At 35.8% G+C, this 19231-nt stretch overlaps 1 protein-coding gene across 3 annotated transcripts in view; it reads left to right on the forward strand.

Annotated features, from left to right (window-relative positions):
* The window catches only part of PRKCE (protein kinase C epsilon), a 253844-nt gene that overhangs the window by 168351 nt on the left and 66262 nt on the right, over nucleotides 1–19231 (forward strand). For all 3 annotated transcript variants that reach the window (XM_032443307.1, XM_015857526.2, XM_015857525.2), the window contains exon 10: nucleotides 1546–1719. In XM_032443307.1, coding sequence (XP_032299198.1) covers nucleotides 1546–1719 — 174 coding nt within the window. The remainder of the gene's footprint in view (nucleotides 1–1545; nucleotides 1720–19231) is intronic.

Raw genomic sequence — 19231 nt, forward strand, 5'->3', positions numbered from 1 at the left:
AGTTGGACTTCCTTTATCTGCTCATGCTGTGACTCTGTCATAAAAGACCACCAAGTCTGTCAGGCATGTTTTGCCCTTGTCGAAGTCATGTTGATTGCCACCAATCACTGTGTCTTTATCTTCCATGTGCCTTAGTACGGCCTTCAGGAAGAACTGCTCCACAATCTTGCCAGTCACAGATGTGAGACTGGCCTGTAGTTCCCCGGGTCTTCTTTTTTTTCCTTCTCGAAAGTGGGGGTTATGGTTCCCCTTTCCCAATCAGTGGCAACTTCATCAGATTGCTATGACCTTCCAAATATGGTGGATAGTGGCTTGGAAACTTCATCTACCAGTTCCCTTAGAACCTGTGGATGGATCTCATTGAGTCTCATGGACTTGTGCACCTTCAGGTTCTTCAAATGGTCTCAGATCTGATCTTTACATACAACAGGCAGATCCACCTTCTCCAAGTTTTACTGTTGCTTTCTGCAGTTTGGGCTCTGGGCCTAGAGCACTTGCCAGTGAGGCCTGAAGCAAAGAAGTCATTGAGCACCTCAGCTTTCTCTGTATCCCTTGTGACCAGGTCTCCAGTTTCCTTCTGGAGAGGGCCCACATCTTCCTTGACCTTCCTTTTATCACTGAAATAGTTTTGTTTAAGCAGGAAAAATCAGCCCAGGAATAGCTCTGTGAAGTTCTGAGTTCATTTCCTCTCTAGATAATATCCAGTTCAAATTGACTCACTTCACTGAACAATTTACATGATACAATGAATTTAAGAGAGTTAAAAAGCTACTGAAAAGACTAGGTATGACATAATTCACCAGATACTTTCCTACAATAGGGAACTGACGAGGTTAGAAGGGGCTCTATTTACAGTGCTTACAGATTTTCTTTTCACAGTGCTATGCACTATGGAACCTAAAAGGAGAACTGAAATGTGAATTTGTTTCACAAGTGCTCTCTTCCTTCCTTGATATATGGGAACTGCAGATGTAAGAGCACAGTGCTGAAGCAGTTCTTTTTTGTCTCCCCATTTTCTGATCTATTCTCTGAAGCTTATCCTGGCTCCAAGCCAGGACTAACCTTAAACAGAGCACAGAACATGAATCTTAAATAACAGTTCAAATCATGAGTTTTCAAGGGTAGTGTGTGGGGTTGTATATCAGGTTCATCACATACAAGTCTCACAACCAGAAATAGGATGTAAAGGGAGGGAATTAATTTATGTTCCTTCTTTTTTTAGATCTAGATTTTAGATTTTTTGAGATCTAATTAATAGGGACTATTTGAGATATGCAAATAAAGGGATACAAACTTCTTGTCCTCTGCATTCTTATCAAACTATGTAAGGCTTGTCTCAAATTTAAAGAATACCAGAGAGATCTTTCCCTAAACTTACCATAATTTAATTTTATAAGCATACATACTTGCCTGGATGAAATTTTAACTAACATTACACTGTTGCATTATTTATTCATTTTATTCCCAGTGCATTCAAACTCATACACAGTCCTCCATTTATCATATGTGTTGCTTTTGTGTACATGGGGTTTTTGTTTGTTTTAGGTAATGTTAGCTGAGCTAAAAGGAAAAGATGAAGTATATGCAGTGAAAGTCTTGAAAAAAGATGTCATACTTCAAGATGATGATGTAGACTGCACAATGACAGAAAAGAGAATTCTGGCATTAGCACGGAAACATCCATACCTAACACAACTTTACTGCTGCTTCCAGACAAAGGTAAGCTACATGAACCTTCTATGAGATTGTGCCCACACTACAATATGTACTATTTCCAGAATAACAAGAAGCAACATGGATAGTTAACCATAATGCAAAATCATTCCTGAGCACATGCAGATGTTTCAGCGTTTCAGTAGTGCTGAAAGGGGGCATTGGCTGCTGATAAATAGCAAAAACACTATTACCCTGTAAGTACCAGGAGATGGCAGTAAATGAGTTCAAATAAATAAATAAAACACAAAAAAGGCTGCTGAGGTGCCATTTTCTGGGTTTCTTGTGTACATTTATAATGCCTATTGAATTAAGTGCAAATGTTTTTAATGTCCAGTGTTCAGAGGAAAAACTCTAAAATGATTTTGTTAGAAACACGTTTATAGCAGAATGCCCATCTGTTCCATTCCTTGTGCTGTGCAGTATAAAATCAATGTGTGCTGCTTATCAAGTAAGTTCCTATAACGCTAATGCTGGCCATGTACTTGAGCAGCAAGAAGAAGGAAAGGTGGAAGAAACTGATACTGAGAGCCTTTTCCCACAATGTTTTCCTTGCTAGCAACTTTTTGTTAAAAATTCCTTGTTTTAATATAAGGTTTGGATTTGCTTCTTGAGATGAAGCAAATGTTTGGATGCTGTGGCTGACTATCTGGGATCTCTGAATCCAGTCATTCTGAGTGTGTGAGACCCAATTTATGTAGCAGACTGTTACTGTTTATCTTTTTTTTTTTTTCCTGGCACTTTATTTCTCTCATCATTCATCTTACCTGACAATTTTTACTTAATTGTTCAGAGAGCTTTATTGACAAAATGTATGCAAGGTGAATCTCTCTTGCAAATAGAATATCAGTGATATACAATTTAATTTACAGAAGCAGTTTTTATTTTTGAATTGTCTGATAAAATGTTTATTATTTCAATGCATAAGTGTTTGATCTTTGCCAATCAAACAAATCATCCCATTTATTTCAACAGGATCAGCTTTTCATTTACAGGGAATGAGTTTAGTGAGTATACATATGCACACACACACATATATGTTTATTTATAAAATGTAAATAACATACTTGAAAATTAATTTCCTTCAATTGCCAGTCATCATACAGATCCAAGCTACTGGGTTTATTTTCTTTCATTAAGATGTTACATTTGAGCAGTTGAGTCAATTTAATGGAAACAGATGTTTGTTAGATTAAAGGCATAATTAAATTTGCATATTAAATAAAAATAAGAGTACATAATGGTACATATTACCATATGTGTGTGCTTATGTAAATATCTACATATTGCCAGCCATTTCTGTGGTGTAGCTAAAAATGTGCATAGCACAAATGAATTACTGAAGGGCCTGTTTAGAATTATTTACAAGTTGTTGGGAAAAATAAATGGAACTCAACAGTTCCAAAAATACGGAAAAAGCATTAGTGTTTTATAAGCTTTGAAGTTAACATGCAAAAAGAGTGGCCCAGGAAAGTGTGTACAGGGAAGATTCTTCCATGTACACTTTGTCCACAAAGGGTGTTTCTTTCATTTACTGAGACTTTAATTTCATTTGAATATATGTGTGTACATATAAGCACTGTAAAAAGTGTTACTGTCACTGAGCATAATGGCAATTTTAGATGAAGAAAGAGATAGAAAGGTTGTAGTAGGGTTCAAGGGATAAACTCCATGAACAGAGAGGAATCTTTAAGTCTATAGCAAATTGCACACTTTGAAACAGAAATAAATGTTTCACTGTTGTCTATCAGAACATGTCAGTTAAATCCAGTGAGTTATGACAGAAGTTTCTCCAGCTACTACTCTGGTTTTCTGGAGATGTTATTCCTTTTTGCTGTGTGTTTTTTTTTTCCCACTTGTTCTTGCCTCTTTTGTATTGTGCTTTTGGTCTTCCTCACCATTCTCTGGGGTAGTTTATCAAAGCAAGGTATTCAGAAATTCCTCTTACCAGCCTCTCTATTCCTAGATCTCTTACCCAGAGAAACTGAGCTACTTCGTTCTTGTAATGAATGTACATAACAAGATTGTAATTTGTGGTTTGTTTTTTTTTTTTTTTTGTCGAACTCAGAAGAATTGGTAGTTAAATCATAGACCAATGACAACAAATAATCAAAACTACATCGAATGATATCCAATCAAATGCAAAGTCCATAGATGAAAAATCAGTGGTTTTCAAGGCTACATGCAATTTGCAAAGAACTCTATGAGAAAGCAATAAATGTAAAAGCTAGAATTAATACTAACATCAATTAATAATTTAAATATTTTGTAAAAGCCATAAGATATTTATCAATAAGAAAAAATAATGGTACTAAGTGAATGAGTCAATGAATTATTCTCCTGTGTTTAGTAGAAAAACAGGTAGGAAAACTTGCTTAAACAAGTATGGTCTGTGGTTAAAGTAGCTTTACTGGGAGAAAGGCCATTGCACAGTAGAACTTAAAATGTGTTGAACAGTAGTATCTAGTTTCTTACATTGGAGTTATTTGCCATACCATGGCTGCTATATTTTACAGAACTGGTCATTGAAGTCATCACGCTGGAATTAAATTCTAAGTTTCAAGTCGACCTTATTTGTTGAATACACCCTAACTAATGGGAAGGCTGGCTCAGTATTCATTGCCAGAGCTCTTAGAGGTTTATTTTATTCAATAAAACTGCTTGCTTTGTTCCTCTTCCACAGAAATTTAAATGCAAGAGTTCAGCTTTTGGTGTTGCGGTGTTTTCCCTCTGTGTCTTCATGTTATTACTAAAGAAAAGTTGCCTAACATGCATTGTTCAGTCAGTATGCTTCAGGTTTTTTTTTCCATAAATCTAATTTTCATTATTACCATTTACTAAATTATGTGATTGTCATCACTAATATCCAAGAGATTATATTTTAGAATTATTTAATATTTAGAAATCATGCCAAATAATGGCTAATAACAGCATACTGGTTTTTTGGGTTTTTTTTCCTTCTATATCCCAACCTCCCTTTTGCAGTCCTTACCCAGCTTCTTGATGCAGATGAAAATTCTGCAGGTTACAGGCATTGGAACAAAAAACAACTTATATGCATCACTAATTTAAATACAGGAATAATTCTTCTAAACTCAGGATTAGCATCGTAATCTTTTTGTGGCCTCAATTCATCAGAATATTCCTGTTTAACTATAAGCACATACTTACACATGATTAATCGCAAAACTATGCACAGGTCAAAGTTTTCCAGAGAATTAAATGTACTTTTCAGAAATTGAGCCTTGAGTTGAAAGACTAATAAACTTCTAAAAATTTATTTATGGAATACAAATTCTGTTTCCTATTTGCTTAGCTCAGTAAGTAACTTTATTTAATGAAACCCGTTTGCTCTAATTCCATCAAAAATGAGCTAGAAAATCAACATTCTATATTTAAATTATATGCATATAAATGTTGTACTTTAGAGAGTACTGTCATCCTCTACATTGACCAGGAAGTCAAGAGAGCTGGGTTCTATTCCAGGGCTTGAGATAAAGTGTGTGAAGCTGATATATGATGTTTTGTCTGCAGTAGTTGAGGTATGAACTCTGTGACCCAGTCCCACACGTTAGAAAGAGTGTAAAATATAGTGGCACAAACACGGCCAACGTGTGTTTTTAGGTTGAAAGGCTTTCATGTATTTTAGTGAATAAAACATTCTAAAACCACATCACATCCTGTACAATTCCTATTCTCTAGACTAGCAGTGTTTTCAAAGGCCTGCTTTGCAAGCATAAATTTATAAGCTAATCCCTGTCTACTGGGATGCAAATAAAGAATTTTGCATTCTACATATGACGTTCACAGAAACTTGCACAAAGTTCAGCATCCAGTGTACAGTGCTTTTGTAAGAGCTTACTGTTGCTTATCATCATCCTCGATTTATTCAGGAGCTTCATGTCCTTTATTGAGAAAATGTCAGAGATAGGGAATGGAAAGTTTCTTCTACTTCTGTTTGCATTCTTTTTTTTTTTTTTCACATTTTCCTCTTACCTTCTTTTTCTCATCTATATTGTGTTTCTCTGACAAGAATTCTAACATTGCCCTTTTCCCCTCTCTCATATCCTCTTCAACCTTATGCCTTGCTTCAGCAACCTGCTGCTCGACAGTGTCAGCAATAGGTTTGGTTGATAGTGCTTCAGTCACGTGGCTGGTGAGGGTGTCTTAAGTACTAGAGCTGCATTCTCTGAAGGCATTCTTGAATGCAATATTTTATTCATAGCTGGAAGTTTTAGAACTCTGAAAATTAAAGACTTTCCGATGGAAAGTTGAGTTTCTACGTGTATGGGAAATTGGTAATCACAGCCTGAACCTCTTATTAATCAGCTGAGACAAGTGTCAGGTCAGCTGTGGCAGCACAGGTGAGAGTAATTGAGCTGTGCTCCTGGAAGGGGTGGAACTTGACTCCACCTCCTCGAGACCTCATTTAAGGGCTGACCACCATTAAAGCAGCATCTCTGGGAGACTGCTCCCCAGTGGAAATAGCTTCAGTGTTTCCCAGCAAAGGCATCCATACTGGTGAGTTTTTCCTCATAAAAAACCTTTTGAAAATAACTTTTTGAATATCTGTTACCATCTTTGTGTCATTTCACCTTACACTACAAATGTAGGTATACATATCTTCACTTTGTTCCTCACAAGCCCCTTTCAACCTTCTTTGTAGCATACAAAATTTTGTAGAGCTCTATCATATGAGATATTTATATATATATATACACATGTATGTTCACACTCCAATTTTTTATAATAAATTATCTTGATGCTTTAGAAAGAAAATGTTGTTGTTTTTAAGTATTTAAGATGGGAAGATTATGATAATTCATAATAAATTTCAAACACTGGGGAGATATTGCTTCTAACATCAACCATTTGGGTTTTTTATCCAACTTCCTGAGATGACTTAAATCTGGGACTTGGGTTCTCCTTTTCTATTTAGATTACTGTCTTCAACAAAACTGCTTTCTAGACAGCCATAGTACAGAGTACTAAGGAGTACTTCAAGTACAGAACAACGTTCATAATGAATTATAAAAACTTAATTGAATTCATAAGGACACTTAGTCAGCATTACAGTTATTTTCATTAGAGAAAACAATTGAACAAAGGTTACGATGAGTCAAAAATGTCACTACAGTTAAAATTTTAGACTTATCCAACCCTAAAAACAATTTTTTATTTTTGTGCAATTGGCTTCATGTTCACTGCAGCCTACCTATTCATTGTGCACAGTTCTGGAACAGACCTGCAATGCCATTTGGTTTTTCTCTATATTCTGATGCTTTTAGGTAGCAACATAATTTTGAAAGACCTCAGGGACATTTATGAATAGACAGTAATGAGCCTATTACCACTGTGCTGATCTATTAAATATTATGTTTCACCTAGAGGCTTTGTACTTATTTGTCCTAGGTTTGGGCACTGTGGTTCAGATACTGCTCCTCTCAGTGCATTTGCACAATGTCTAGAGTGCTCTGGGTAAGGCTGATAGTTTTTAACGCTAAGAATTAGGAGATCTTGTTTTAGTTTCAGCACTTGTGCCGTTACTTTCTAATTTTTGCCGTATCTTTGTGCCTCTTTATCAAAAACAAAAGGGATCAGCCTTTCATCTACTCATGGTTTGAATGAGGGCTGCTCTAAAAGCAAGGCCTGCTATCTTATTATGCTGGCCCATAACATCGCAGGTGGATGCTGGTGGTATGGCAGTGGGAGTTAAACCTTTTCATCAGTACTCAGTTACATTTTGTTGCCCAACAGTTGGCAGACATGGGGCAGTCTGACAAAATAGTGTTTGACATTGATGTGCATATGAAGGAAAGGTATGGAATTGAATTTCTCCATGCGGAAATAAATGGCACCCATTGACATTCATTGACACTGAATGTTTATAGAGTGGACCACCAAAGAGTGGATGTGAGCACAGTGAGGTGGTGGGTGGTATGTTTCAGTGGTGTTGACAGTAACAGTGGGTCACTTCTGTGGCTGCAGATTGTTATAAGCACAGCTTGCAAGCTCTTATTCATTGCTTGTGAAAATGCGTAGCTGGTGGTGGTGGTGACTGTGTTGAAAAACTATATTTTGTAGCTGAGAATTTGCTGTTTCAAATAGTGTTCTTGTCCTCCTTGTGTCTGTTGTATTTTCCATAGACATAAATAAGGTTGGAGACCTTACTTTCAGGGTGCCCTACGTATTGAAATGATTACAGGGAGAGTTTGAAAGTCCAGCACTACTGTACTATAGTAGTGTTTTGTTTTAGGATCAGTATCAAATAGTGTATTGTTTCAAAAGATATAAACTGAAGTTACATTTTTAAAGTGATATATTTTTGTCAGAAAATGTAAAAGTGTAAAGGAAGAGGAATATATATTAATGATGTCCCTAAGCCTTGTTTTCTAAATTAATTCAAGAAGAAGCACTGTAATATTTAACGAGAACTGTCTCAGCTAACGTGGAAGATAGTCTTTTTTTTTTTCTTCCATATATTTGTACAAAAAAAAGTATATGTCTTCTGTGCCATTTATGATATACAGTGCAAATTAACCTAACTGACTGGCCACTGTAACATTCATCTGGGAATAATCAGAGTTTATAATCTGCTTTATCTGGTATTCTTGTACTTTTGTTGCTAAGCAGCTAAAGCCATTATGTAGATATTGCTATATGGGTGTAATCAGATTAACACAAGTTTGCATTGCCTTTTATTACTGATTAGTGTCAAATTAGAACTTTGTAGGTCCCAATTCTGTTTCTTATTATCCCTGCTTCGCTGGATTTGTACATGTGTGTGACAAAAGACTAAATTAGCCCCTGTATTTTTAGCTATTTCAGTGCTAAAATATTTTAATGCAAACTAAATGGAAATTTTTCTGATAATTATTTCTTAATGGAAAGTGCTAACTGCAGTAAAAAAAAAAGTAGAATAAAATGGTAGGTGTTTTATATCCATCTATACTTATTTATGTTCAAAATCCTTTTGAATATTTTAATTGCATTATTAAATATGTATATACACAGAATGTGTACAATTATAGCTATCTTTTTATTCTCAACTGGTTTCTGCAGTCATTTTATATCACAAATACTGCAGTGAACTCATTCTTCAGAATATGTCAGAAAGCACTCAGAGTAATGTCTTGTGACAGCTTATATCACACCATCAAAGCCCTGTAAATATGGGAAAATTTGGCAGAATAAGGTTTTTCTAGCATTCGAGTAATAAATATGTTAAATTTAGACTTCTTATTGACTGCTACAGAGCATGAATTCATTGGTTGCAATCAGAGTATTGTCTAAAAGTAGATGCTGTGGTCAAAAATACTTGGAACGGTGAAGCTGCTGATTAAATACTGTAATCATTGTCTCTCTCTCACACACAAGCCCCTGTTTCCAGCATGACTGACCCGGTTTTGGAAACTTGCTATTATGCTGCTCAGTTATTGCTAGCTGTTCTTGAAGATTATTAAAGCCTGGTTAGGTCACTAAAGACTCATTGTTCACATTAGCCCTTTTAGTGTTACACTTCAAGTCAGGCTATCGGTGCAGCCAGACTCATCAAGGGCCTGTAGGAGAAAGTGCTCCTCCAGCATAGAGAAGGCATCAATCAGGAAAGTCTAAATGCTTCTCATTCAGACCGGAAAGACTTTTATTTTGTGATGCAGCACCCAAACTGAACAGGACTCTTTCACACCCTCTCAAAGCTAGGGCTTGTTCCTAGTTTGCATGTATAAAAGTGAGAGCTGCAGCTGCAGCTCCATGTTTTTTGCTGTGCTGTAACCTTTTGAGGCCTCGACAAACCCTGGGAATAGCCCTGACTCAGCATCCGCAGCCAGAATTCAGTTTTAACTACTGTCATGAAATAGTTGAGGGTGAGTTATAATTTGTACTGATTTTATTTACCTAATGCCAGTATATTAGGATTTTAGAGTTAATGCTGCCAGTAGTGTTGCATGTACCTTAGTGTAGCCAAGTGTAAAATTCAGCTTCATGATTTTAGTTCTGTTGCAGTCAAGTGCAGACAGGAGGGTTTAAGGATAACAGGTGGAGGTAAGGAGCTTTTTCAGTACTGTTTGCATATCTCTTGAACAGATTATCTCAAGCTACATACTGTACACTTTTCCCCTTGAGAAAAATTTCTTGCTCCAGTTGAGGCATGTTTGGGGGAAAAAGTTTTCAGAATATACCATATTCTTTGCCAGTAACTTTCCTGTAGAGTCTGCCTGTCTTGTACACTATGCTTTAAGCAGAGATCAGAGGAACAAGGAATGTTGTCATCCAAACAGGGCAAAGGGAGTAGCCAACTTTGAATAGAACTGGAGGATATCCATCACTTTCTGGATATGTAAAATCATCATAGAAGCTTTGTCTTATTGCTGTCTTAACATGATACTAGTTGGTTCATTATCTGATATACCTAATTTAGTAAACTGGGGGGATGGACTACCCAGTGGAGTGCCCATCATTCAACAGGATAATAGGACAAAGCTGCTTAAAATAAAATCCTGCAGAATAAGGCTGGATTGTGACTTTAGTTTAGTTTCATCTTGGGAGAAAGGAGTAGAAAAGATAGAGGTAATTAATGCTATGACAGTACCCTTGAAGGAAATATGCCTGATGGGTTTGTATCAGGGCGTATCACCTTGCAGTCATGTGCCATGACCCTCTTTCCTATTCTTCCTCTTCACATCTTGAGACCATCCTCAGACCTGGTGCAGAACTCCTTTCTCCCTTCAATTTGGTCAGTACAGACTTCAGTTCATGACTCTCATTGCCCTAGAAGTACACTTTACACTATTTCTTGTATTTTATAGTCATAAAGCACTATTCAGAATTTACCTCTAATGGGTTCCATACAACAATGAATTTATAATGATAAAACCTACCTTTAAAATAAGAGGAAATGTAATGTTTTCATGGGTTGCTGCCAGGATGCCCTGTTTATAATGGCTAACTGTTTAAAAAACTCTTAAAATCCATTTTACCTAAGTGATAGTGGGACAACATTTTATAGTGTATTTTTTAGGTGTTGCTCTTACAACAACCCACAGGATGAGACAGGAAAAAGGAAGTTGTATATAAAATTTGATTCTTCTTCAACTTCTTTCCTAAATGCAGGAAATTATTCTCATTGGGATTTATGGATTAATTTGGGCACTTTAATACTTTTTCTTGTTTTCTTTTGCAACAGCTTAGTAGTTGATAATTGTACACAGGATAATTTTGCCATGGGAAAGAAGTGGGATTTACAAAACAATCGTGTTTGCATCTTTATTAAAATGTTCATTGCTTTTTTTGAAATGTGCACAGTCATAATTCTAAATTCAGTCTCATCTCACATTTAAATATATTGTTGTGGCCCATACCGAATAATTTGAGTGTTGGCATAGAATGTCATCTGCACATATACCATGTGTGAGGTAGGTCAAACTTGAGTAGGGTGTAACTTAGAATAGATTTCTTCCAATCTCTGCTTCTTAAAACCACACCATAATGAGATTATTTTTATGATTCTAATAGGTGCATTAGAAGATTTAAGAGAGTCGAATTCATGCCATTTTGTGTCAGTTTCAGTCCTGAGTAATTTTAGCAGCAACAAACACACACATACAAGCACTTATTTTTTTATTGCAGAAGGGTGTGCTTTTGTCTATTACAGTAGTGTTTAGCATTGTGCTTATATATGGGGAAATGAGTAAAGAGCTTCTTTGTTTTTCCATGTTGGGTGGGTCCAAGACCATTCTTTAAGCTCAGAAGTATTCAGTGCATTGTTTATCTCCTTAAAAAGATTATAAGGAAGCTGATCCATGACACGAACATAGCAGTTAAGAGAAATGACTCTTTAGAGGAGAGTCACTTGCGTGCCTGTGTTTCCACAGTAACTCTGAACTGGGAAGAAATTAGGTATTGGGGTAAATACAACTTCCACTGATAGTTAGAAACAGTAAATTTAAATCTGTAAGACACATATGGGTAAGACACAAATCTGTAAGACACATTTTTTTACTGGGAAAACAACTACTCTTTAGAGTACATATGCCTTGCCAGTTGCACAAGAAAGGAAGTTGTGCTTTTAGGTACTTTTAGTTCAGCAGATAAAAGGATGAAGGAGATCCATTTTATAAACTGCTGAAAATATGTTTATTTTTTGTAAAAATCTTCACATAATCAGCCATGATAATTTCAAATACTTTAGTAGTGATGTTTCTTCAAAAATCTATAGCACTTATTTTCTGTTTTAAAAGCCCAGTGCTAAAATAATCACACAGAATTCTACTCCTTAAAACTGCCTCCAGAAGTGTAGAAAAAAACATGTCTTGGTGATAAGAGCCTCTCTTCTCTTCTGCACTGCTTTAGATATTTCAGATGATGACTGAAATCATTATAGTTTTGGGCAGTATTTCCTGTTGTCTGATTAATTTATACTTGTGAATTGCCAGGGTTTTTAGCTGTGTGGAGCTTTGCCAAAAATAAATCATGTTCTGAAAAGAGGAAAAGATAGAAAAGAAAGTAGATCCAGTTAATGCTTTCAAAGGTCACTGTTGCATTTATAGAACAACAGAAAACCAGACAGTGGAGAGAGATGTACAAATAATGACTTTCAATAGGTATCGGGAAAGGTTGGCTCAGGTAACTCATGTTTATCATATAGAGCAACAACAAAAAAAAGTCAGTGTGTGGTGCTTTCATTGATCAGTAAATAACTATGAAGAGCTTCATTTTTTGGAAGGGTTGTGAAAATGCATTGAACAGAGAAGGTTGTATATCAACTAAGAATTCTGCATGTATTTGTCAGTTTTCATTATTCTGTGTGCTCACAATTTGTCTCTTTGAAAGTGGGTGGTTTAGTTTTTTTAACCTTTTATGTGATTTTTTTCATCCTCTTTTAGGAAGCTATTTTTCACAGAGAGGCACATAAAATGTCATATCAGGATATGATCTCCTGAAATACTGAATAATATGTAATAACAGACAAATGTTTGTTCGACCCAGTATCTTATCTCTAATAATACTGAAGATGATGTGCAGGAAGAATGTAGACAGAGAATGAAGCATATTATGACATTTTTCAAGATACATTAACAGTATCAGAAGAAGTGCAATTTTGATATTTCATGTGCCAAAGATGGCGTTCAATGGGGTGACATCCTTGCGCATAATACAGCTTGTGGGAAATGTTAAGAGTGAAAAACTACACAGAAAACTAGAAAACTATATGGAAATGCAAATGATGGAGATCACTGTACTGAGTTCTCTCCTGCCTGTAAATAGAGGATCCTATAGTGCAGCATTTATACAATTTCTTTATAACAGTATACCTGTTGCATATATATCTAATGTCTACAACATTAAAATTCTCCAAGCTGCATTATTTCTCCAGTGTTTTACAATAGTGAATTACTGTATCTGACTACCTTATTAGCAATTAGATATCCTGCACTTTCCAAAACAGAGGAAACAAGGATTTCCAACAGATTGATTGATGTGCTTTCTGTAATTAACTCAAAATATTGCATACTATAGTATAGGTAAATGATACATAATAAATCAGATAGAACAGTCTCAATTTATGTTTTCCAGCACTGAGAGTTGAGGTGATAAAAGAAAGATGCAAGTATTACATTATTTTGAGTTTTCCCATCAGTATTGCTGGCAGCAAACCACTGCTGGCAATGTCATGCCTGAGCCAAAAGGTCATTGTGCATAATGCATTAGACTTCATTTTTCAATGAAGTGTTTCAATGAAACAGTGGTGCCATTGTCTTTCAGATTTTCTGTCTGCAGTGTCCTTTTCTTGAATTTCTGAGATATAAATTTAATTAAATGTATTTTAAAATTTATTTCAGTGACTATTTTACACCTTTATCTGAGCATTGCTTAGCATAAAGGTAGAGTGTAGACATCTCTTCCATAAATAGTAGTAGTTATGTTGGATATATGGATGAGTAAAACCCATGGATCCATTTGTGGACCCATACAGTAGAAGAACAAGCTAATTAAAAGCTCTTCTATAACTTGTTTGGACATCCAAGAATTCTCATTTGTATTTTTAGATAATTTTAGAGTGAAAGGGAAACAATATTTAGGCAGGAAAAGGGACTTTCATCTGGGAGTTAAAATTCATTATTCCCAATGATATAAACTCTGATTCTCTTCAGTTGTATTTAGATGTGATCATATTGCTGAGTTGTCATTCAGACCGGCTAGTGCCACATGTTTGCTTTGTTGGTTATACATACAAACATCCTTTCCACGCAAGCAGTATTCAAGAGCAAGTTCTTTAATGGCAACTGCTATACTCAGCAGCATAGGAGAGAAAGCCTGCAGAGATTTTCTGGCAACAACAAGAAACAGGAAGATCCTATCTAGTGAGATTTTGGGGTCAGAATTTTAGATAGGAATCTGAATTTAGAGAGACTTAAACTCACAAAACCTCTGAACTTCTGGAAATTTGCCATGAGCCTGTGGGAAAAGTTAAGAAAGAATTGTTGCTGGGTGATGTGCCTGGGGAGATTTACTGGTTTCCACAGTACAGTTCAATGTTGTATTATTATATAAAACACTTGGTGTGGTTCAAATATCCCTTAGGCTAACATGTAATCTCAGCCACATGCGTAACCCAATATCTGAGTATTGTTTCACTTTGCTTTTTAACTGGATTTAGACTGATGACTTGGGTTTAAGAAGCCACAGGCAGCTCCCTTGAACCTAAAATATCACCTTTTTCAGAATTTGGTACACAATACAGATTCATTAAAATTTGTTAACCATTATCTGATTGCATGGTTAAGATCATTCTGCAAACAGCATTGACAGAAATGAGGTTTATTTACTGGCCTTGTCCAGAGCAAAGTAATGTTTTATCCATTAGTATATGCTGTTTCTAATGTTGTTTACATTCTTTGAGGAAATGCGGAAGCTACTGCTTGAAGAGGCTAAAGGACACATGAGTTTATGGGTTCTTCTTGAAAATATTTTTGAAGTAAATGCTAAATTACATTATTCAACTTATTTCCCGGATTGCAAAGAGAACGTTGTGTCTTGGCAAACTGAATTAACTGTGTCTTATTTGAATAATTAACTCAAAACTATGAAAAAAGTTCCCAGATCTTATCGTGATGCAGTGAAGAATTATCTTTTTTTTTTGTCCTGCCCACACGTTTTTCTTGCAAGTTCCTGCCTTCATCCAATTACTGAGGACCTCAGAAAGACACACTGACTACAAATAAATTTACTTGAGGATTTGAGTAGGATGATTAAAAATTGTAAAAAGTTGCAATCTGAAAATTAAAAAAAACACACTTTTTTTCCCCCTGTGTATGTATATCTGTTAGTTTAAAAGAGGGAAGTTTGTGATCATTATTTAAAACTCACTTAAGATTTATGTAAATTGTCCCATAGAAACCTTTTGGTTATAAACTTCAAAGGAGTTTTCTGAAACCTCAAGATGAATGTACAGGAAAATTTCAAAAAGGTCTTCTCTCCTGTGGAACTGAAGACATGGGAAATTGTGTCAGTTCAGCTGACATGTGCTTTGAAATGCTACGTTAGTATGACTACAAAGTACCAAATGGGAAGCTTCAGATCACTGCTGGTGTATTTACTGAATCACAAAAGGTGTAGCTCATGTAAATTGTTACCGCTGCTCTTTTGTTCCTAATTCCAGGGAACACATTTTAATGATTAATATAATTTTTCTTAGAATGAAAAATTGCACAAGACCAAGGTTATGCCATGTTGTATTCATCGGGTGCATTTTAGTCCAGGAATAGTTCTAGAAATGCAACGTGAAACCACTGGGACAACGTAAGCTACAAGCCCAGAATTTTGTAATCTTAGAATCTAGAAATACATCCCACTGAGAATGATCATTTTTTTCCAGTAATGCATGAGATTTCTTTTTAGTTCTTCATAGCTGACAAACTTTGCATCATTCTGCTTTAGCAGCTTGTCGTGTTTGTCTGTATTTCTTGTGTCCTGATCTTAGTTTTTGATACTTCATGAAGGAAGAAAGAAAGCAAAGCTTTTATCTGTCTCCCTTGTTTCGTGTAACACCACAGATGCTATAGACTAAAATTAAATATTTTAATTTATTAGGAGTTACAGCATATATTGTTCTTGTGTTTATTGTCAAATGATTTATGAAAAGCTTTGACATTAGTTTTGAAATGCACAACCCAACAATTGTTGATTCCAAAGTATCAATAACTGTGAACAAGAAACTTTTTTTATATTATGTTCTTTGCTATGCTGGGACAGAACATTCCACAGCCTGAAACTGAAAATGTAAAATAGGTAAGGTTCAAAAAATACATACCTGCATACTTCACTGACATACACAGAATAAAATAAAGTGATTTATAATTCAAAATAAGATAGCTTTTTTTTTTTTTTTGAGTGCTCAAACTTAAAGATATTTATCTACATGAATGTAAAGGCAGATTCAGACATAGATGTAACTGTTAATTTATATAAAAGTTATCTTTTAAAATTTTTAGTTGCAATCCTTTTTGCATTCAAAGGATTCAGTTTGTCTTAACTTTGTATTTATAATAAAATTTCTGACTGGAATTTTCTCGAACTATTTATGGCATTTCCACCAATCCACTGTTCATAAATGCTATTGATAATTTAATAGCTTGATAAGCCAATACCTTGTTTTTGTAATATGAAAAACTGATGGGCCCACTTTAAAATATGTCAGTATTGTACACATGGCATGAGTTTTTTTCGACCTGTAAGCCATACAGTTAAGTGTATAAAAATTCTTCACTTTTTCTTACTGCTTATAAAAACCTACACTTATTTTTACATGTCTCTAAGCTTCATATATTCTTTGTAGTCAACCTTGATGCTGAAAATTGGTACTGAATGCTCCATAGCAGCATAGAATCATTGAATCACAAGGTTGTAAAGGACCTACAAGATAACCAAGTCCAACCGTCCTCCCATTACCGTAACTACAACAAACCACTAAACCAGATTTTGTAGCTCCTCATCCAGATGCCTCTTGAACACTGCCAGGGATGGCAACTCCACCACTTCCCTGGGCAGCCATTCTAGTGTCTCACTACTCTGAGAGAAAAAGTTCCTTCTCATGTCTAGTCTAAACCTCATCTGGTACAACTTGCAGCCATTTCCTTGGGTTCTGTTTGTTGTTTGGGAGATGAGGCCAAGCCCCTCTTCATCACAACCTCCCTTTGGGAAGTTGTAGAGTGCAATGAGGTTTCCCTTGAGCCTAAAGCCATATCTTAAAAAATAAGGTTCATGTTCTCATCACTGTTTGTGTGGAACAATTAAGTGAAGCTATGTCAGTTATTCTGCAGCTGTGATTTGATCCAGAACTGATATTTTTTAATCAGTTTTTAATCAGTCTCATAATGAGGGAAGCAAGATACCATGTGATGGCACCATACATTTTTTCACAGTGTTGTATAACACTTTACTGTCACAGTCTGTCACCAAATGAGGATGTTTGTGGAAAGGAAACAGAAAGTCTTCTGAGTTTATATCTGACAGTCAGGCATAAGTCATTGAAAACTTTTTTCAGGATGTTGCCCAACTTGTGTGATGTTGTTGGGGTTGTTTTTTGGTTTGTTTTCGTAATGACTACATTTAATTCAGTGATGCTGAATAAGTGCAGTTAACTATTAGAGGAACAAAAATGGAAAATAAGCATTGTTTGAGTCTGTACAAAAACAAAATATGGGTATTTTACTCCATGTCATGTGAACAGTGAACAACTAGTAGCGTGACTTCAGTAGTAGATGTGGGCATTGATCTGAGGCCATACAGCTGCTGCTGAAAGAAGAAATCACTTGCTCTGTTCCCTCTTCCTGGAGTAACTAAAATTTCATTTCATCCATTCCAGCAAGCCCTGGTATGGATGAATCAGATCTATTTGCTGATAGAGGTGAAAACAACAGTTACAAAAAATTAAAAATGAAAAACAGAAATCTATGTATCAGTAAGCTTAACCTGTCTGACACTGTTGGGTGCCTGACATGCAACAAGAGGGGAAGAGACTTGCTCTGCTCTGTAGCAGTTCAGTATTCAGACAGAAAGCCAGCTGTGAAATTACAGTTAACCCAACTTCTCTAGAGAGAAAGGAATTTTCATCTCAAAAGAATAATAAGAAAGACTGAACTGCAGTTTATTCATGTTTGTGTTTTCTGGCTGTAATCACCTCAGATATGCTCCTAAATTGTTTATAGTCACGTTTACTGTTAGGTTGCTCAGTAAATGGAAAACAAGATTTGTGGGTCAATTTTGATTCTTTTGAAAATAATGGTTAAATTCTCACTGACTCCTGAAAAATCAGAAACACCAGCCTGTAGGTCTTTTGCCATTACGAGAAGTATGCATTGCAGATGAGACATCATTTTGTCATCTGTTAGAAACTGAGCTTTTGGCACCATAGATATGTAAGCAGCACATGCAATTGCTGTTTTCTTTTTTTGTTTGTTTTTAATTCCGGTATATTTAGCCAATGAAACCATGGTAGTAATTGTTACACATAAATAATTATACTCTCAAGATGTTATGCCATCATTTTAGCTGTCCATCTTTGGAAGTAATTATTTCACTTCTGTGTAGTGTTAGGTCAGGATTCAGCAGTATGTTACCTATGCAGGAGAGTATTTATAACTGTTGATCCCAAGTGGAATGTAAAAGATCTGAATGTTGATTTCTAAAAAGGGCAGAATAAAAGATGAGACTGTAAGTTTCAGTCTAAAAATACAGCAGTAAATTTGGAAAAGAGTAGTTGTATCATTGTGTACACCGGTGTTGGCACTTTCAAGACAAGTTGATCTTTTGGGATCTTGTATGTCTTTGTGCGTTTTCCTTTCTTCAGGCAATTCTATCTGAATTGTCTCAGATATCCACTGTGACTGCCTGTCACTATCATCTTGCAGAGCTGCGAGCTTTCCAGGCAGGATCAGCCCTGCTCCCAGCCTGCTGCTCTGCTTAGTATCACTGCCAAGCACATGGCTGCTGGTTTGAAGTCTGCAGTCTTGACATTCTGTGTTTGAACAAGGCCTGACTCAGACAGATACAAGTCTTAACCTGATGGCTACACTCACTTTGTGTCTTATCCACTGTGAGTCTGAGGGATGAAATGGATAAAATAGGAAAGCCAGATAGACAAAGCGATATGAAAGGCATGCACAAGTGAGTTTTCCATTGCTACTTTGATTGTTTGTCATGAAGTCTATTCATGTAAATCTTGAAATCCAGTTGACTTTGTGCTTGCACATAGTTCTGACTGTAATTTTAACACAGTATCTGCTTCCTATTCTAAACCATAAAAGAGGCTGAAGGAGGGTATATTTCAAGAGAATGAAAGAGGTGTGACTGTCACAGTTTTTCTAACAAAACCAAGTGTAGAAAACATTTGCAGGAATGTGTTTGTGTAATCATGTGCTCAAAGTGCCTACGCTTCTGTTAAAATATACTTCTGTCCTGGTTGTTCAGTGTTCAGCAGCCTCTACTGTGCTCAGGTTATTTTCATAACCTTTCCCTT

Source organism: Coturnix japonica, chromosome 3 (genome assembly GCF_001577835.2).
Source record: "Coturnix japonica isolate 7356 chromosome 3, Coturnix japonica 2.1, whole genome shotgun sequence".
NCBI classification, from domain to species: domain Eukaryota; kingdom Metazoa; phylum Chordata; class Aves; order Galliformes; family Phasianidae; genus Coturnix; species Coturnix japonica.